We start from the raw sequence: 20,400 nt of genomic DNA on the forward strand, positions 1-20,400 counted from the left end.
GTGCTACACTTACGTGTAGGCAAATGTTGAGTTTAGCAGTTTTCTACCTTGTTTGCCCATTAAAATCACCAGAAGCAGCTGTTCAGACAAGCAATGCTTAAACCCTACAAATAGAAATTCTAATATACTTGTCAGGGGCGGGGCCCCATGCCATTTTTAAAAGTCTTCCAGGTGACTCCATCATGCAGTTGGCGTTGAGAATTAAACTTAATTAAACTGATGTCTGTAGTGTTCTTAGCTTTCTGGGAAATACCTGTTTTGCACATATCAGAAGTAGACCAGTTATCTATCTTTAAAAATCTGCGTTTAGGGCAAAGAGCAGCAATGTCTACTCTTTCATCTTTTCCGTCATAGTCTGTCACATCGTTTTCTGGTCTAATCATTCTGTTCTCAGGTCTTCTCAAACTTGCCTCTTTCTATCTCCTCCCTTTCCTTTTCTTCACGTCTTCTGTCTTTGTTGGCTGGGGGTGGGGGCAGACTAGAAAAAAGGTTAATGTTTTTGAATTTTACCAATCCCAAGATGTACCGAGCACAAAGATCTGAGCCACATGCTTCTGGTGCATGTGAACACTGACTAAACTGGAACTGCTGTTCTTAAGATACTAACAACCTAATATGAGAGAGCAATAAACACTTTTTTTTTGCTTATTTTTAATTTTTTACTTTTTTCGGGGGGATAGGTACTGGAAATTGAACTCAGGACCTTGTGCTTGCCAGGCAAATGCTGTGCCACTGAGCTAAATCTCTGGCCCTGTTTTAAAATTTTTGAGATAGGGTCTTGCCATGTAGTTTAGACCAGCTTTGAGCTCACTATGTAGCCCAGATTCACTTTCCACTTGTGGCAATCATCCTGCCTCAGGCTCCTGAGTGCTGGGATCACAGGTGTGGGACACCACACCTGGAGAACACTTACTGCTGTACCAGCTCAGCTTGCAGGTGGTACACCTGACCATCACAGGTGGATGGATGGCCCCGCTTGGGCCAAACTATTTTCTGTCCTAGGAACTTAGGAGTTGAGATTCCCAGCTATGATCTCTGTGGAGCGCTGGAACTGAGGAGCATATGAAGACCACAGATGTGAGGGTCATCTGATACTGTGAGGTCTGAGGACTGGAGTGTCCTGGGTTTTGGAGGAAGAAGAATGCAATAAAAGAAAGATGTTCAGGGAATATATTTGTGCTCACTGGTTTCTAAGCCTACCTGTAAGTCCAGCTGTATTACTCTGCTCCAGTTCTGAGCTATTCCTCTATTCCTAATTTCTCTAGTTTTGGTTTAAAGCAGCCTAAATAAATTAATATGCAAAAATAAATTAACAAGGGAAGTAAGTTTTCTGTGCAAATTTAAAAGAGAACAAGTTGGAGGTGATACATACAATAAAGAGTAAAGGTTATTTGTTGTAAGCTTCCTAAGCAGGGTGGTGGTATTACTAGACAAGGTCAAAGACAGCTGAAAGCTTCTGAGCTCCATTTTGGCTTCGAACAATAGGATATCTCTCTTTGATGGCAACCACTATGCAAGTCATTTATTTTCATAGAAATGTCAGTAACATGTGCATGTTGTTACAGTTAACAGGAGCACCTTGCATACTTAGACCTCTATCCATTTGGAGAAAGTCCTTTAATAGCACAGCCTCTTAGTATAGATCAATCACATATCATTTATTGATTCAATCAACAATGAATATGAGCACCTACTATGTGTTGAGCACTGTTGTAAGACACTGCAGATAGCAAGGAACAATGAAATCACCTCAGAGAGCTTATTTTCTAATAAAAAAACATTCAGAGTATAATTCACTTGAAAAAATAAAAGCTGAGTGTCACCTCCTGTGGCCTGTGTTTTTTTTTCTTTTTCCTCACCTGGTCCATCAAATCTCTTCTTTTAAAGATCAGTAGCGGCCCCTAGGTGGCACCAAAGGAAAGTGAGCCCTTTCCACAGATTAAAGTGTCAGGACCAAGTAGGGAGGGGGGATACCCCCCAAACCAAGGAAAGCTCTTTTAGTGGGTTACTTCTCTTCCGTCCCCTGCATCACTTTTACCTTAGAGTCCTAATTTTTGGCATTTATACATCCAGTTTCTTAAACTGAGAGGTTCAAAGTGAGCTGCCCGAGGCCCTGAAACTCACGGGTGTGTATGTGTAGGGGGTTAAAAATCAACAGACACTTTTGGAGGAAATTGTATGCCTCTCTTCATGTTTAGTGGGCTATTTCAGGCCCTGAAGAACACCTGTGACAGGATTACCTTACACAATATCACCTGGTTTACAAGTGATTTATAACAAGCTACCCAGCTACTTTGGTGATGTCTGCTGATATCCGGGAACCAAGGGGAAAGTGAAAGCCGAGGGTATCAGTCAGCTTAGACCACGGGCTGGCTGACTACCTATGCCTACGGGCAACTCTCCTAAACCATACTTTCACGCTTTGGGTTTAGGGTGAGGCTCCCTATCTGTTCCCACTATGCACTACCATGCTTGTGAAGATGAAGTCAAAGACTGCTGAGGTGTAAGTTGATGTTGGGAGCCGCGTCTGTGATAGCTCGCCTTGCGCGGCGGACGTGCGGCCTGTGGTAAAGAGCAAAGCCTGAGGTAGATTACCCCTCCCATCGAATATGTTAGTTTCCTGCTTACCGCGTAAACAACCCGCTCAACAATATAGTCTGCCTGGCAACTGATGATGTTAGCCAATCAGCTTGCCTTGCTTACTTTAACATGATTGGACACTGTACCCGTATATATACCGGTGCCACCCCTGGGCGGAAGAAGAAGCCAGGTAGAAGCCCAGAAGTAAAAGCCCAAAAGGAGCCGCGGAGAGCGGACTGGTAGAGGCTTTGGGGCAGACTGAAGCACAAAAGGAGCCGCGGGGAGCGGACCAGAGGAGGCTTCGGCTGGGAGCGATCCCAGGGCAGGCTGTACGGAGAAGGAAAATAAAAAGAAAAGGTTGTCCACTACCAGACTTTGTCGTGTGTCCTTCCTGCCGGCCGGGAGCGGACATCGACAAGTTGATAAGCGGCCAACAATGTTTTAAACCATGAACAAAATTCTTTAACTTACTGAGTCCAGTGCTGTGTCTATATGATAATATGCAATGTGATTTCGATTTAGAAAAGTATTTCATATACCTCATTCTTTCCTACTTGTAACCCTACAAGGTGGTGGCTTTGCAAAGATTTCATGAGATAGCAAAGCACTTTGGAATTAAGGGACTAATATAAGGCTCTCCAGTTCCATAAAATAAGACTTCAAGCTAAAACTTGGATTTTTAGATTTTAAACATTTTCCATGAAAAGGTGTTCCAATGAACATATTATATTTTCCTGTTTCTGCTTTTTTAAGAACTACTAAAGAACTACTTTGGTCTAGCTTGATCTGATGCAGTGTATTGCAAAGGACACCATATACATTAGATCTGCATTATGTGCACTTTTAGCTTATACAAAGTCAACAAAATGAACCAAGAAAAAATTTAAAAAATCAAATTTGATTAACAGATGATTCTGCCCACACCAATCTACTCCATGTCTATATGTACTGCAGGGAGTGTGGGGTGACAACTGGCACCTGCCTGTCCCTCAGCCACATGTGCACCTTGTAAGGTGTCAGTAAGGTGTCCATGAGCTCAGGGTTGAAATGCAGGTATTTTTCACATCACATGGTCCCTGCATGAAGGAGTCTAAGTGACTCTACCTGCTGGCTAAGATGTGGCTCCAGATGCATTTCTCCCTGTGTCCCATGCATTCTATTTAGTGTAAGTCTCAATGGAAGTGTTATTGGCTTCCTTAAAAGCAGCTGATTTCATTCATGCCAAATTTCTTGTTTTCTGTTTTTCTTCAGTCTTGGGAGATTGAGCTCATGCCAAATTTTTACCCTCCTAGCCACTGAAGCTGAGTAAACACTGGAGCTCAAACTTCTACTGGGGACACTGTTAGCCCGTAATGTGCAACGCCTTCTTACTTTCAGGTGCTTCAGCAAGTGGCCAGAAAGACGAGCCCCTGTGGGCGGTGAGAGGGGCACTGGCTCAACCCAGGCTGCAGTGGCCCTTTTACAGGTTTCCATCAGTTAACGGGATCATTACTGCTTATTTTAGGCAAAAAAACAGAAAGAGTCACTCTTGCGCTTTCTTGGTGGGTATTTTCATGAACCTCTTTAGAGGGCTATTTGGTGATATCTATTTAAAATGTTAAACTTTTAAAATTTTTATTATTTTTAGACAGGGTCTCACTATGTAAGCTAGGCTGTCTGACCCTGAAGTTTGTATGCATTCACGTTGGCCTTGAACTCATGATCCTCCTGCGTCAGCCTCCCAAGTGCTAGAATTACAGGCATGCACCACCACACCTAACTTATTTAAAGCTTTAGATGTATGTACTCTGACCCAGAAATCTCACTTCTGAGAATGCAGCTTACAAATATACTGGTATATGTATAAAAATATTTATGTACAAAGATTTGTATTCTGTGGCATTGTTACTAATACTACAAGATTTCAACAAAATGTGCACTGAGCTGACCGTCATTAAACAAATGATCCGACAATCACAGAATAAAATACTCTGTGGTCTAAAAGAATGAATCACTGAGAATGGTGGCCTGTGATCTTAGCACTCAAGAGGCTGAGGAAGAGGACTATCACAAGTTCAAAGCAGCCTAGGCTACATAGTGAGTTCAAGGCCAGCCTGGACTGAGAACTGAGATCCTGTCTCACCAAAAAAAAAAAAAAAAGAATCAGGCTGTATGTGCTACAAAACAAGTAGGAGAGAAAACCCAACAGTATAGTGGACATCTGTTACGTTCACAGGCTCAGCATCTATTTTTCCTTCTGTTTACAGCCTTCTTTTTTCTTTTTTTGCTTTGAGAAACTACTCCACTCTATGTGGAAGCAGCAGGTACAGGCACATTATTCAATCAAGTTCTCTCTCCTAGAAATTTGGGTCTTGAACAGAAAGATTACAAGGATTAAAAAACAAATGGTTGGAGAGACTCATCCAAATGGCTGTGCCTAGAGGAGGAATGTCCGTTGGTTCTTCCACCCCAAATGCCATGGAAGTTGCTTTTCCAGCATGGTTCTTCATTGTTGCCGATACTGTTCTTCAGCTGTTACCTACCCGGTGTCCTGGTAAAGTCCTTCCCATGACTAAATCAGCCAGATCAAGCAAAATCAAATAATCCCAGTCATACAAAAGCAATCTCATTTTCTAAAGTTAAAGTCACAGACAAGGGCCGGGGATATAACTCGGCAGCATAGTGCCTGCCTGGCAAGCAAGAGGTGATGAGTTCCCGGTACCAAAAAAACCCACAGTCATATACAAGATATAAACTCGAAGTAAATATACAGGAAAGGATTCTGGAATAACAAATAGTAGATGAACGGCTCACTGCCTCTGAATAGAGAATGAGTGAAATGAGATTTTCAAGAGGAGAAATGGAGTGATGTTGGTCAAATGTAAAATAATTTGCTTATGCAAGATGTAATTTCTGGAGCTCTAACTAGTGACAATAGTTAATGATACTGTATTACATACTTGGAATAGCTAAGAGATGGTGTTAAATTAATTCTTCCTACCACATACATATACACACATGCACACAAACAGTAACTAGAGGTAACTGATACACTAAGTAGCTTGAATGTGAGGATCATTTCAAAATGTATATACATGTATCAAAACATTGTTACTTTAAACTATACATAATTTTTATATGTCAACAATTCAATAAAGCTGTTAAAAAGAACTTTTACAATTTGCTTTATATTTTTCTATAGTTTTCCAATATTCTTTTATTAGTTTTATAAATCGGAATGCTTTCAATGTTTTCATTTTTCAAAGTGGCTCTGGAATAAGACAAAGGAAAATCTGTACTCTTTTTTTTAATTTTTTTTTTTTTTTGTCTTTTTCCTTTTTATCCGTACCGGGGATCGAACTCACGACTGCCTGCTTGCAAGGCGCTTATGTCGCTGAGCTAAACCTCCAAGCCCCAAATCTGTACTCTTATGAAAAATATCTTTATGTAGATATTGTTGGATCAGTTGGTTAAAATGTAATATGAATGAAGTCACAAATACACTTTCTATTCTTTGGGGGAGTGATTATGTTCTGTAGCTTTTACTGACATTAATTTAGCCTCGGCATTCTTCCCAACATGTGTTATTTAAGTAACAAAACTTGCCAGATAAAAAGAAACTCAAATACCTCATTGTGAAATGACTATTGGATTTTTTCATTTTGATTTTTTGACTTCTGAGAAACTCAGAATGTGTAGTACTCAACACTTTTTAAAAATCAAATCTTTTCTCTAAGCTTCTCTGTTTCTACCCCAAACTCTATTTCTCCAAGTCTTGAATCCTATAAGTAACCTTTTGTCTCACTCCTGTAGGATACAAAGTCTTGTTTGTTCCATAGCTGACACTGTATCTTAAATCTACTTCCTTTGTGACACACACCCTTACTAGGCTGCCCATACTGGACTTTCTACCATCTCATCTCATTGTTTCTAGTCTCATCTCTTGCGTCCAGTATTTCTCAAATTTTTGTATTCATTATTACCCCTGTAAGGAGCTTTTTAGATTTTTCCTCCTTAATCATCCTTATCCCTAAAACGTTAATCCCACAGAGCTCTTATGTGCTATGTACTGTGGCCCTGTAGCAGGCTATGTGCTGTCACAGTGTCTGAGGCATCTCCTCCTCAGTAAGAAGCCATTTTGACTTTCCCAGGGGGCAGTACTGTTCCCTTTGGGGAAGGATACTTTAGCCAACCCAAGTATTGCCTTCGAGCTGGACTCATATCACTATGGACCCATTTTAGCGAAACTACTGGTCCTCTCAAACATTGTGAGCAGTCTTTCCTTCTTTCAAGGTGAGATAATGCCCCTAAAGAACCTGAGGGCGAGGGATATAGCTCAGTGGCACAGTGCCTGCCTGGCAAGTGCAGGCTTCCGAGTTTGATTCCTGGTAACCTCCCCCCAACAAAAAAAGAACCTGAGCCTGACCTAGAATTATGTGGTAATAAATTTTAGTTTGTTTTGTTCTTTCTTCTTCCTATTTGAATATGACTTTCCCTTAATTCTTAATTCCCTTTTCCATGAATTGTACCCAAAGTGTTTGTCTCCCTAATGAAGGCAGATACTGAATTTTTAACAAAACTTTGATACTTTTACCAATATACTTGCTGTTGAACCTAGTCTTCACAAATGGTTGACATTCTGTATTTTCATCTTGGTGAATAACGTCATTCAAGTTAGAATCCAAATCAGAAACCCAGCAGTCACTTTTGACTCCTCCCTCTTCTGAAATTCCCACATCCATGAGGTCAGAATTACTCTAAGTTTGGCTTCAGAAATGTCATTCATGTCAAAGTCCCTACTGCCTTCTTATCCCTCCAGCTGTGCCTCATACTGGCACACTAACTCTTCAAAACAAAGCCTTTTCTCTTCCTTCTTCACTCCCCTGTCTAAAAGCCTCTGATGGCCATGAACTGCCTTCTGGCAAAAATCAAAATGCCTTGCCTTGAGCAATGGCTTCCAACTGTCCTTGTTTTGCAGCTCCATTCCACATACCTTGGATCCTCCAAGCCCCCTCATGACTGTATGCCCAGGATAGTTTATATGTCTACTGCTGTACCTAATACATTGGACGGCAATAAATGTGAAGCATGTCTACTTGGCCTACTAGACTCAGGGTGCTTGGAGGCAGGCTGCTCAGTAGTCCTGGCATTGCCCACAGTGCCTGGTTGAATGGAGGTACTCTGTGAACACCAGGTGACAGACTGAATGAACTAAGTACAGTGCATTATACTGTTATTGGGAGTCACAAATCCACAAGTCCTTAACAGTTGCTACTTCTCTTGGTTCTTCATTGTGTGATAACCTTTACCTAGAATAGGTGCCTGTTAACGTTCTATTACATTTATTTAGAGAAAGCTGATTCCTGGTTCTGCAAATGGGCTTTAACATCATCCTGACTTGTTTTGCGTAGCTGCCCCGTGTCAGGCACTACAGACCAAGAATGCACGAAGAGACCCAACAGACAAGGTCAGGACTCTCACACAGCCTCTTGCCCAAAACAAGTTGTGAACATAATAAGTACCTCCCGAATGTTCTGCTGCTCCACCTCGTGCCGCTTGATCATGGTTTTCCGCTTGAAGAAACGACAGTTTTTGTCGTAGTACAGTCTCTGTTGAGTGAGAAGGTGAGCTTCCTCTTCAGCCTGTGTGTGCTGCAAGTTCTCTTTATGCTTGGATATCCGCTCCTGCTTTTCTTTCTTGGGTGTGCTATGGTCCTCATTCATTTCCTTAAACAACAAACAAACAAAAAAAACCACGATGGTTTCATAAGACAAAGCCAGTTTCAAAAACTATGTAATAGCTTATTGCAACTACAAATAACTTATCTGGAAAGCAAATGCAAATGTAAGTATACAAAATCCTGATGTTGAAACCCCCCTCCCTTCCCTTTCAACTTTTTTCCCAATTAATTGAATATTAAGTGAGAGAGATGGTGAGTTTCCGTCTCTAGTTTCTCACTCTGAGAAACTGTCTGCTCAACCAACGCACACCAACTAAGCCCCTATCATGTGTCAGGCGCTGCTGCGAAGCACTGTGACAGAGGTGAGCAGAAAGAACATGGTTTTTGCCCTCAGGGGGAGCTGTACAGCCTACAATTAAAAACTGACCAAAGAACCACTGAAATTGCTATGAAGACTGCTGCGAAGAGGATGTGCTGGGTCCTGAAAGAATGTCTCATGGACAATGTTTGACTCTGACAGTAACCAATTCAAAATGAAGAAAACTGGTAGGAGTTAACTCATGTAAAAGGAGAGAGAAGTATATTTTGGGGAGAGGACAGAACATATGCAAAACCCTTAGGGTGGGGAGGAAATAACATTGCAATCAAGAAAGGTGGCCAGGGCACAGGTACACAGGGCGACTGAAGGCTTATCAGCCAAATAAAGGCAACTGACCTTTAGCATGAGACGAACAGATTTTATTCTTTTTTTTTTTTTTAAATTGGTACTGGGGATCGAACTCACGACTGGCTGCTTGCAAGGCAGGTTCTTATGCCACTGAGCTAAATCCCCAGCCCAAGAAGAACATATTTTATATATTTGGGAGTGTCAGTAGTGAGGTGTATTACAATAGATCCACATGAGAGACATGACAGGAGCTTAGGCAAAGCAGGTGACAGAAGACGACATATTTCAAAGATAAGTGATTATGCAAATGTAACTAGTCTGAATTTCAGGGAAAAAATGTTTCATTTAGGATTAGAGGGCAAGAACCTACCTATATTTGCAAAAGGAAGATATTCGTCTGTTTTTTCAGACTATGTGGGCAAAGGGAAGAAACACTGAGTTACACTGGTTAAAATAGTCATCTATGGCAAAGTAAGATGCAACTTTTGTCAGGTATAATGGTACATCTCTGTTAATCCCAGCACTCTGGGAGACTGAGGCAGGAGGATCACAGGTTTGAGCCCAGCCTGGACAACTTAGAGATTTAATGAGATCCAATCTCAAAGTAAAAAATTAAAAAGGGCTAGGGGTAAAGCTTAGTGTGAAGGCCCCGACTCAACCGCCAGCATCAGAAATTGAGAAGAAAAAGAAGAGAAGGAGGAGGGGGAGGGAAAAAAAGGAAGAGGAAGAAGAAGAAAAGAAGGAGGAGGAGGAAAAGAAGAAGAAGAAGAAGAAGAAGAAGAAGAAGAAGAAGAGGAGGAGGAGGAGGAGGAGGAGGAGGAGGAGGAGGAGGAGGAGGAAGAGGAGGAGGAGGAGGAGGAGGAGGACGACGACGATGACGACGTCGACGAGGACAGCGACGACTACTTTTAGAGACAGTACAATGCACTTTTCTTTGTTGTCCTGGCTAGTTTGACCTGTATTTGGTTACTCACATAATTGAAATCTTTTAATTGCTAAAATCTACTTTACTTAATGTTCCATAAGAGGCCTTCATATACTATTTGGATTGCTTTTGCCTTTAGTCCTGAAGTTCTTATATATCAATTTCCACTTATGTTGCTACTGTGAGGTCTGAAATGGAACTTTAGAATCAACAAGAAAAAGAGCTTTCCCACCATGGAGGCTGGGGTCACAGGGGAAAGGTTTGGTCATTCATCTCTTCATGCCATGATTTTACTGCCAGGTTTGGCACTAACCACTGGTTTGAATACCCAAATTCAAATAAAACAGAAGCTGGGTGTGGTGCTGCACATCTATAATCCCAGTATCTGAGAAGCTGAGGCAGGAGGAATACCATGAGTTTGAGGCCAGCCTGGGTTACGTAGCGAGTTCAAGATCAGCCCGCATTACATAGCTATTCCCTGTCTCAAAAAAAAAGTAACTCAAAACTATAAAAATTCACTCTAAAATCAAGAATAAATTATTCCTGAGTCATCCATCATTCTGTATTATCCATGGCCCTATTCTAATGGAAAGTGTCATCCCAAGGACAATATCTTTAAGTATCTAAATACACATACCTTTTTACGTAATCTTAAGACTTACTTCACAGGGAGCACAGAAAGGTCTATTGAGGCTATTTTAAAATGCTTTTCTTCATGAGCATGTCCGATGATAAAAGTTTAGGCCTGTGGTCTCCTGCACTCACACAACCCGAGGACTGAATATCTACTGTTCTGTGGGACAATCTTTTAAAGATTTTAAAGATATCTCATGCAATATCCAGATATATTATTATTATAAAAAATTCAAAATGCTGGTCAGTCATAAAGGTATGATTTCCAGAGAACGAGTAAACACAGTTAGAAATAAGATAGTATTTAGAGCTGAAAAAAATCTCAAAAAAATTTTTTTTGAGACAAAGTCTTGGTGTGTAGTCTAGGCTGGTCTTGAACTCATACCCACGCTGGCATCAGACTCACAGCAATCCTCTTGCCTCAGATTACAGGTGTATGCTACCATGCCTGACTTAAGTTTCTTTTTGAAAAATCCAGACAATCTTTGTGATCCAGCAATATTCTTCTGTTATGAGATAATAATTTGAATCAAGCCAATAACTACAAAAATAAAGAGAATATGAATTTTCTTCTTCAGACTATTTCTCACTACACCCCAGTCTTCTAGAATCTTACAGTGTTAGAGAGTCTTCCATTCAGTCAAATGCAATTACTGTAAGGCCCAACAATTACTAGTGGCTCACCAGTGTAGGGTGAAAGATCTGAGGCCCACCCCAAGCCACTCACTTTCATTTCCCAATTAAAAAAAAAACTAGAGAGGAACCTGGAAAGTCCAATATTGCTAACTTACCGATCAGAAAGGGAGCTCCACAGTGCATGATTTCACATTGCCAAAGCAATGCCTCATACTGAATTTTATTAGACCTTAATACCCTGATAAGTCTACAAATAAGAAATCCTAAGTCATAGGAGAAGGAAATTCTATGGAACAGCAGACAACTCAGCTTCAAGTACTGGTAAAAGGAGAACTGAAGAAATCTGAGCTTTCAGATGAAACTGTAGTTCTTCAGGGGGACTCTCAAAGTCTACTAGCAGTCTTCAACCGAAAATTCCAGAATTATTCATTTATCAAATATTTACTTGCACTGCACACAAGGAAACAGCTTTGTGCAAAAAAGGCCTGGTCTCTACTCTTATGACGTTCATCAGCTAATAGGGTGACGAGCTCAAAAAATCATTAAAGAAATAATTACAAACTCTAGTGTTATGAAAACAGACACCTCTTTTGGTCAAGGCAGTGAGGAACAGCTTTGCTGGGGAAGTGATGTTTGAGTTTTGTCCTAACAATCAATCCTAAAGGAGGAGGAGGAATTAACAGAGCAGAATTGTGGATGGGAGGACTAGGGGTTGGGATGGCATCCAGGTGGAAGAAACTGTGTACAAGACCTTGGGGCTGAAGGAGCTCGATACGTTTGAGGAACTGAAAGGTGACCACTGTGGCTGCCGCAGCAGAGGGTGGGACTTGGGAGGGGAAAGCTGGTGTGAGACGACACTGGAGGGACAGGCTGATAGCAAGCCATGTGGGGCTGTTAGGGTCTGGATTTGTCCTAAGAGCAATGGGAAGCCCCTGGACTTTAAAACTAGAGGGTGCCTGACTGGATTTACAACTTGGAAAGATCACTGTGGTTATAGCGTGGAAACAAGTTGGAAGAAAGCAAGAGTGGTTCAGAGTTAGACAGGTGGTGCTTGAAATAACAGCCCCAGACCAGCCACAGCTGTGTCAGGCAGAACTTATTAGAAACGCACATTTTCAACTCTTCCCTATGCCCACTGCACAGCAAAATCTAGAAGCAGGCAGTCTGTTTTAATATTAAGCACTTTGAGGGATTCTAATGTGAACTCTGAGAACTGCTGGATTGTAATACTGATCACATATGTAAGGGGACCCCATTCTGAGTCCCAACCATTTTAACTGCCACCTGGTGACTACAAATATGGATATCCTTACCTCTTTAATTTTTTCCTTACAAATCTTATACTGCTTCTTCTGACTTTCCAAGAAAGTTGTCAAGTCTTTCTTCTGCTGGGCCAAGATCTGTTGCTGAAACTTCTTTTCATCTGCTGCAGCTACCTTTGCCTGAAAAAAAGGCCAAAGACGATCTGCGATGAACTTGCTTCTCACACAGAACTAAGCTGCCAACATAGTCTCTAATCAGGAGAATGGTCTAAGAGTGTGGGATGATTTATTTTGGAGCAAATATTAAAACATAAATAAACATCTTCTCTCACACTCTGGAATCTTAAAGAAAAAGTTTACCATTGAAAAATACATTTCCCATTGTGGGAAAAACATTTTACTGAATGCATTTTACTGAATTTATGGATGAAAGGATGACTACACATTATAATACAGGGGTTTTATCATATTGGGGGCAGCCTAATGGTCAAATTATAAAAATGGATAAATAAGCATGCCTGGCTAGTTTTACTCCAAGAATCAAACTCTAACCAACTGATTATTCCAACTATAGGTTTCCTAGTGGGATCATCTTAAGGATAAGAAAGCTAAGAACATTTTGTTTCCTTAGAGACCTGCTAGAATCTACAAAGGTCAGGCATCATGACATTTTTGGGGTCCTCCATGGGGAAAATGCAGACCAAATAAAAGGCAAGCCAATAATTATAACTCTGAACCAGGGATGGTGGTGCACACCTGTAATCCTAGCACTCAGGATGCAGAAACAGGAGGATCATCCCTGGGAGTTAAGAGACCAGCCTGGGCTACATAGTGAGTTCAAGGCCAGCCTGAACATAGTGAGATCCTGTCTCAAAAAACCCAAAAGAATAAACAAACAAATTTAGGACTCACAGAAATGACCAAATCTAACTTGCAGGAAACCATCAGATGAAGCGTATATATAAGAAGAGGGATTTAGGCGATAGAGAATTATGCTTCATGGCTCCTTCATAACTTTTCATAAATCAGTATTCCTTCAAACATGAGTGGTTTATTTAGTCACCATCACCACTGTCTGGGAGGAGCTGTTCACACCAGGCTGCCTCACACCCTGCTGGCTATTGGGGGAACACGGCTTCCATGAACTGATGATTTCTTCAGGTGGAGAGTAGAAGCTCAATCATGCAAACCCCTGAGAATCTGCTCACTCCCGCCTCACAGGGCCCACATCCATCTCTGCTTTTCCGCATAGCGTGAGTCCAATGGGGCAGGCAGCAGGGAAGGTGACTTAGTTTTAGCAGCATCTGAGTAAACAGGTGTGTTGAGTTTAGTATTACTAGGCCTGCTGTTTTACAGACACAATCTCTTCTCATTATCAGTATAAAGATGAGATTCTGAGTTTCAGTCTTACCCTTTTATTTATTTATTTTTTTAATTAAAGGGGCTGATGGTGTAGCTCCATGGTGGAACGGTATTTAACATGCACAGGGCCTGGGTTCAACCCTCAGCACCACCAAAATGAATAACTGAATGAGTAAGTGAACAAAATTTATTTAAAATCTGGATGAGAAAGAGAGATGTTCCCTAGAAAATCTACATACTGGCCAGATTATTTTGCTGTTGTTCTGAGTCTGGGTCTCCTTTACCTTTCCTGGTACTCAGGTCATGATCGAGGAACTGATGTTCAGAATATATTTGAATGGATTTTTTGTGTGCGTATGTCTTTTTGAGACAAGACTTCACCTTGTAGTTCAGGCTGGCCTTTAATTCACTACGTAGCCCAGGTGGGCCTTGAACTTGCAGTGATCCTTCTGCCTTAGCCTCCTGCATGCTGAGATTACAGGCATGTACCACCACGCCTGGCCTGGATCTTCTGTTATCACTGAATTACGTATTTATTTAGTGCTGGGGACTGAATGCAGGGCCACTATACCAAGTTATATCCTGTATTTCTAGTCATTCACCTTTTTTTTTTTTTTTGGTCTTGTGACAGGGACATGCTAAATTGTGAATTTAGGCTGAGTGTGAATGTGTGATCCTCCTGTCTCAGCCTCCCAGTGCGCTAGGATTATAAGTGTGTACTCCCATGCCTGGCCTAAACAATTTTAAGCATCACCTCCTCCCAGCAATGATGTTCCTCTTTTACCCTCCAGCCCCTGCTGACACTCTGCTCCTGAGCAGACAGGCTGGGCCTGGCTGCTGTGGAAGGCATGCGTGCACATACTGACCTCCTTTTCTATGATAGCCACTTGCTTCTTGGCCAGCTTCTCCAGCTCGATGGACGAGTTGTTGGCATGCGTCTCCACCTCCTTCTGTAGCTTGAGGCGGTGCTCGTCCATCTCAGCCTTCAGCTTGTTCTCCAGGGCGATCAGCTGCTTCTGGTGCTGGCGCCGCATCCGCTTATAACCTGACATCTGTTCCCGCAACTCGTTCTCCTGCTCATGCTCATGGATCTGCCGTGTAACCTGAATTGGGCCGGGAACAGAACTCAGGTCACTAGGTTTCTGAGACACCAACTTCTGGGCAAAGGAGAACTGTCTCACATTATTTATCATTCTCACCCATCGTCACCTCTTCTCTGCTCAATGCTTACCTCTGCTCAGTCTTCTTTATGTACTTCCTCTCTCTCATGTTCAAAACTATCTGATTCACAAATTCATTTTATAACTTTATGAGGCAGGTATTAACTGACAGATGAAGAAATCAAGACTTGAGGGAAGTATAGTAAAGCATTCAGCCCAAATGTGCTTACCTATTTTTGATATGCCATCATATTTTCACCCAAGGTCATGTAGCTAATAAGGAGTGTGGCTAAGATTCAGGCCATTTCTGTCTGATTCCACAGCTACACTACTTCTAGTATACCAGGACTGTTCAGCATAGATGCTGCTGGCAGAGGGCTGTTGGGGACAGCGGTCCTGTGTGGTGTGGGATGGTTAGTATCATCCCCAGATCTACGGAGAGTCAGCAGGAGCGCCCAAATCCTGACAATCCAAAGTGTCTTCAGACACTGCCAAACATTCCCAGGGGGGCAGAATCTCCTCAGTTAAGAAGCACTGCACTATTTTGTTGCTGCTGTTAGGGTTATGTCCCTAACAGTTACAGGGACTTTGAATATTCTTTGAAACTGTGACCAGGATTTATTTAGTTCCTATTGTTACAATGTAGTGGTGGTTTTTTTTTTTTTTTTTTTTTTTTGGTGTGCGTATCTTCTTTTAAATTATCTATTTTTCTGTAACCCCCTTCCCACAGAAGAGATATTAACAGATTATAACAGTTTTCTTCTAAAAAGGAGAAAGTATTTCTGTGATTTTTGGATGACTACTTTGGCTGGTAACTTCCTTAACTCATTCTCAAGTGCATATCTAGGTTGAAGAGTGTAAACAAAAATTGGAGCACCTCTTGTTTCTTTCTCCTGAATCTTTTGTGATTTCTCAGTCCTTCCTTCAGCTTGTCATCCCTCTTTACTTTCCTGTAAGATTCCCTGATCACTTCTTTCTCACTTTTCTATTTTAGAAAAAAATTGGAACTATAGAATTATAATTTTAGTGTTCTGGTTCACTAAGTGATTTATTCATTCTCATCTACTATAAGCCACTTCTCCCCAACTGAATCCATAAATAAAATTTACTGCAAAATTTCATGCTATTAATGCTCTGTACTATTTTCAGTTTATGGGTCAGAGTGCATTTTAGACAAAGAAGAGCTTGTTTCTCGGCTTTCTTTAGATGTCCCTGCACACTAGATTGAGTCCTCTCTATCAACAGAGTGCTGTTCTGTAATTGGATAGCATTATCAAAGTATACCACTGAACATTAGCTGAACTTTGAAACCTTTCTGGCTGAAACTACAATGAGGTTTCATACTCATTTCTCTTTTCAGGAGGACAATCATCCCTTAAAGTATAAGAAATAGGAGCAGAAGATAGTTCAAGATCAAAAAAGGCCAACATCACCAAAAAGGCTCTGATATTCTAAAGAAAGTGAGTGGTCTATTTTACCATTATAATAATATAATTTACTTATTTAAATTTAGGGTGCTGAGGATTGAACCTGGGGCCTTAAGCATGCTATACTCAAGCTGTACCTTTTAGCTACACCTTCAGTTCAAAGTCTTTAAACAAGAGAGAGAGCAGAGAACTGAGAATGGACTTACTTTCTAGATAAAAGGGAGGAAAGAAGTAGTTAGAAATATAGTATATATATATATATATATATATATATATTTTTTTTTTTTTTTTTTTGGCTTTTTGAGACAGGATTTCGCTATGTAGCTCAGGCTGACCTTGAACTCATGATTTTTCTGCCTTAGTCTACCAAGTGCTGGGATTACATTCATGAACCACTGTGTCTAGCTATGCTTATGCCTTTTTTAATTTATAGGAAAAAGAATCTCAGTCAACAGAAAGGATACCACTTAGTCCTGTCTGAATTCACTATTTTTATTATTATTTTTCTCTAGAAGAATGTGGTAGGGGCAGGAAAATATCTGTTCCAGGGAAATGAGTTTGATGTATACTTTTATGCAGATAGTTATTTTTCTTATTGCAGTACTGCTTTTCCCTTCCTTCCTTCCTTTCTTCCTTCCTTCCTTCCTTTCTTTTTCTTTCTTTCTTTCTTTCTTTCTTTCTCTCTCTCTCTCTCTCTCTCTCTCTCTCTCTCTCTCTCTCTCTCTCTTTCTTTCTTTCTTTTTTTCTTTTGTGTTGAGGACTGCACCCAGGGCCTTTGCCCTAAGTTACATATCCAGCCCTTTTTATTTATAGGCAGGGTCTCACTCAGTGGCAAATTGCCCAGGCTGGGCTCAAATTTATGATCCTCCTGTCTCAGCCCTCCAGACTGCCTACCAGGACATACAGGTACAATGCATGGCACAGACAAACAACAAAGCTCAATATGCGCTCATGGCATCCTGCTAAATCCACGGTAGGTGTTTTGCTTTTGAATGCTTCACACGATTTGAAAAAACATATTCTTAAACTCCGAATATTATCAGCTTCCATTTGTCACAATAAAACTTCCAAGTTCTATGTATTTTTTTGATACATATAGAAATACTAGATTTTTTTGCTAGGCATGGTGGCACATGCCTGTAATCCCAGCACTTTGGGAGGCTGAGGTGGGAGGATCATAAGTTCAAGCTCAACCTGGGGAAGACCTTGTCTGAAAATAAGAAACAAAAAAGAGCTGGGGATGTAGCTTAGTGCCAATGCCCTGCATTCAGTTCCTAGTACTGGAAAACCAAACCAAACCAAACATATTATGTTTTTATATTTCTGAGTTCAAGATAATTACATTTAAAAAAAACAGTATAACCAAGTTTTTCATTTGTGAAGTTTAACATGCAGTATATTAAAATATGCTAATTGCATTGCATATGCCTATGTGTTTCAGGTTTATATTGGGTATCTGAGGAATACAGCATTTGGTCAATAAACATTTTTTAATAAATAATTTTATTATGCCTTATGATCCCTAAAGTGCTATTACATAAAATTTACCTTATATGTGTGTATACGTGTGTGCACGTGTGCATGCATATACACACACACACATACATATAAATTTTTTTTCTTTTTTGAGAGAGTCTCATTATGTTTCCCAGGCTTGCCTTGAACTCTCAATCGTCACAAAAATGTTAAAGCTGGAGAATGGTAAGTCTAAATTACAAACAGAGTAATTCTGAGGATGGGAAAGAGAGAGATGTAGCACCGATCGTTTTTCACAGTGGAAGTCTTAAAATACAAGTAAATGTGGGCAGTGTCATCATGCCACACCCAGTGGTTTAGAGAAAATCCTTATTCTGTCTCTTCCTATACAACTGACCTTGGGAAAATGATTTAACTTAAAATCTTTCAGTTTCTTTATATGTAGAGAGGAACTATGATTACGTTGCTCAGGTTCTGAGACAGGATGAGGTAATACCAAAGTCAGAGTGCCCATAAGGTGTCTGACATGTAAGAAATATTCAGTGTACAATGGCTTCCTTTCTTCTCCTTCCAGGCTCTGAGAAGTATCTTTTTACCCTCTGCTTTGCATTTCTGATCATGGGGATATTGATTAGGATAACTGGGTCCAACAGTAAGGGCATGTTTAACAACAAAGCACCACCTGTATTCAGCTGGTGGATTTTAGGGTAAGCACAGAGCTGGAGCGTGCGGGACACTCCAGTAATCCCAGCACTCCGGGAGACTGAAATGCAACAGGAAGACTCTAAATTGGAGCCTACCTGGACAATTTACTGAGACTCTGTCTCAAAATAAAAAATAAAGAAAGGTCTGAGGATGTAGCTCAGTATGAAGGCCCTGAGTTCAATCCCCAGTACCACCAAAAGAAAAAGCAAAACAACAACATCAAAAGAATAAACATGGGGCTTGCAGTGGTGGTGCAGCTCAGTCATAAACCAAGTACTTAGGATGCTCAAGGTCCGAGTTCAATAAGTAATACCCAAAAAACTATTTATAATTTTTTTCTTTCTTTTATGTTTTTGTGGTGCTAGACTTCGAATTCAGAGCCTTGTGCCTGCTAAATGACTGAGTTGTATCTCTGGCCATGTGTAATTTCTGAATTTGAAGTATTACCCATTTCATATATTTGGAATATGTAAAGAATTATAAATAAGTAAGTAATAAAATAATAAGCAAAAGGAGGACTGAAACTTTTTTTAAACTAAGTTTCTATATAAGTTCAGGGCTATTCTCTTTAATTCCAGCAAAATTTGGCTCTAAAACAGACCTATTTACTCTAAGTGTGAATATGCCTACCATGTATAAAAACACTGCACCAGAAAGCTAGTAAGCAATTTACTGAACATAAAGCAGGAACATAGTGGCTGATAATGTTACTCTCTAACGAGATCAAAGCCAATAATAAGATTAATTATTTGTAAGAATCAAAATGATGCGAGTGATAAAAGTGGCCACTTCAGCACTTAGCACAAATGGAATTTATAACAAAATTTTAAAAAGAATACAACGAAGGGCTAGGGATTTAGCTCAGTGGCATAAGCACCTGCCTTGCAAGCAGGCAGTCGTGAGTTCGATCCCTGGTACCGATAGAAATGAAAAAGACAAAAAAAAAAAAAAAAAAAGAATACAACAAGTCCCACTTTGGAATTAGAGATGTGACATTCCACACTATACAACACCTAAGGAAAAAGTGTTTTAAATGTTTACCAAAAGTAATGATTGACTACTAGGCAATTCTGCCTTACAACAGAAAACATTTTAATGAATAGCAATGAAATGCATACTTTTAAATCCAAATCCTCACATCATAGCAGGGCTTGAGGAGACCTGATTTGTTCATTCATTCAGTGTGTTTACTGAGAGAGACTGGCCACGTGGGTTGGACATCCTGACTGGAGAGCCCAAGTGAAAAATGCACGGCAATGGTATTAGCCAGTTAAAAAGCCAAGAAAAAGGAGGGTGACAGGCAGTATTTTGATAAGCATCCTCTGGTATACTATCCAGGAAGACAACACACTTTCAAGCATTTAGAAACAGAAAGTTCCTATGAGCCCGGGGTGGTGAAAGAGTACTGCTGGGTCTCATATCTTTATTCTTACATAGCAAACTCATTAAGGCATCTGATTTCACAATTAGTTGAATAATTGGGCTACATTTTTAAGGAAATGTAGATTCCCCTTTTTATGGGTTTGTGCATTGAATCTGGTAAAACCAAATTAAAGAATCTACATTAGCATGAACAGAACAGTAACCATTTTTTCCTCCATGCTTTTCTAGGGACTCCAAACTAAGAGTTGCCTGCTTACGTCCCTCTCCTTAATGTGCATCCTGCCATAAATTGATCTGTCCTGGAGACCATTACATTCCACTGAGAATCCTTCATGAGCCACAAGCAGAACTGTCTGGTAGAAATACATGACCTTAGTGCTCTTTATGTTAACATCTACTATGGAAACTGCCAGCAACTTGGAGCATTACAAAAGTTTAAGAAGTGACATCAGATGTAGCAAGAGTTGGAATACTCTCATGGGTGACTAATGCAAGAAAACATTAGGATCTCCATTCACCAACACT

The 20,400-nt window shown here is 40.5% G+C and overlaps 1 protein-coding gene and 1 long non-coding RNA gene across 4 annotated transcripts in view; one reads left to right on the top strand and one right to left on the bottom strand.

The window, feature by feature from the left end:
* The window catches only part of Taok3 (TAO kinase 3), a 171,112-nt gene that overhangs the window by 11,218 nt on the left and 139,494 nt on the right, over positions 1-20,400 (bottom strand). For all 3 annotated transcript variants that reach the window (XM_013141872.3, XM_013141873.3, XM_063225741.1), the window contains 3 exons: positions 14,591-14,827; positions 12,414-12,542; positions 8,082-8,285 (listed from right to left, as the gene is read on the bottom strand). In XM_013141872.3, coding sequence (XP_012997326.1) covers positions 8,082-8,285; positions 12,414-12,542; positions 14,591-14,827 — 570 coding nt within the window. The remainder of the gene's footprint in view (positions 1-8,081; positions 8,286-12,413; positions 12,543-14,590; positions 14,828-20,400) is intronic.
* LOC134470649 (uncharacterized) lies at positions 16,210-20,230 on the top strand. The gene is made up of 4 exons (XR_010039668.1): positions 16,210-16,344; positions 17,189-17,284; positions 17,964-18,012; positions 20,104-20,230. It is a non-coding gene; the product is annotated as an uncharacterized LOC134470649 (long non-coding RNA).

Source organism: Cavia porcellus, unplaced genomic scaffold (assembly GCF_034190915.1).
Source record: "Cavia porcellus strain 051 isolate PalLab524CR breed Dunkin Hartley unplaced genomic scaffold, mCavPor4.1 scaffold_16, whole genome shotgun sequence".
In the NCBI taxonomy this organism is placed as follows: Eukaryota; Metazoa; Chordata; class Mammalia; order Rodentia; family Caviidae; genus Cavia; species Cavia porcellus.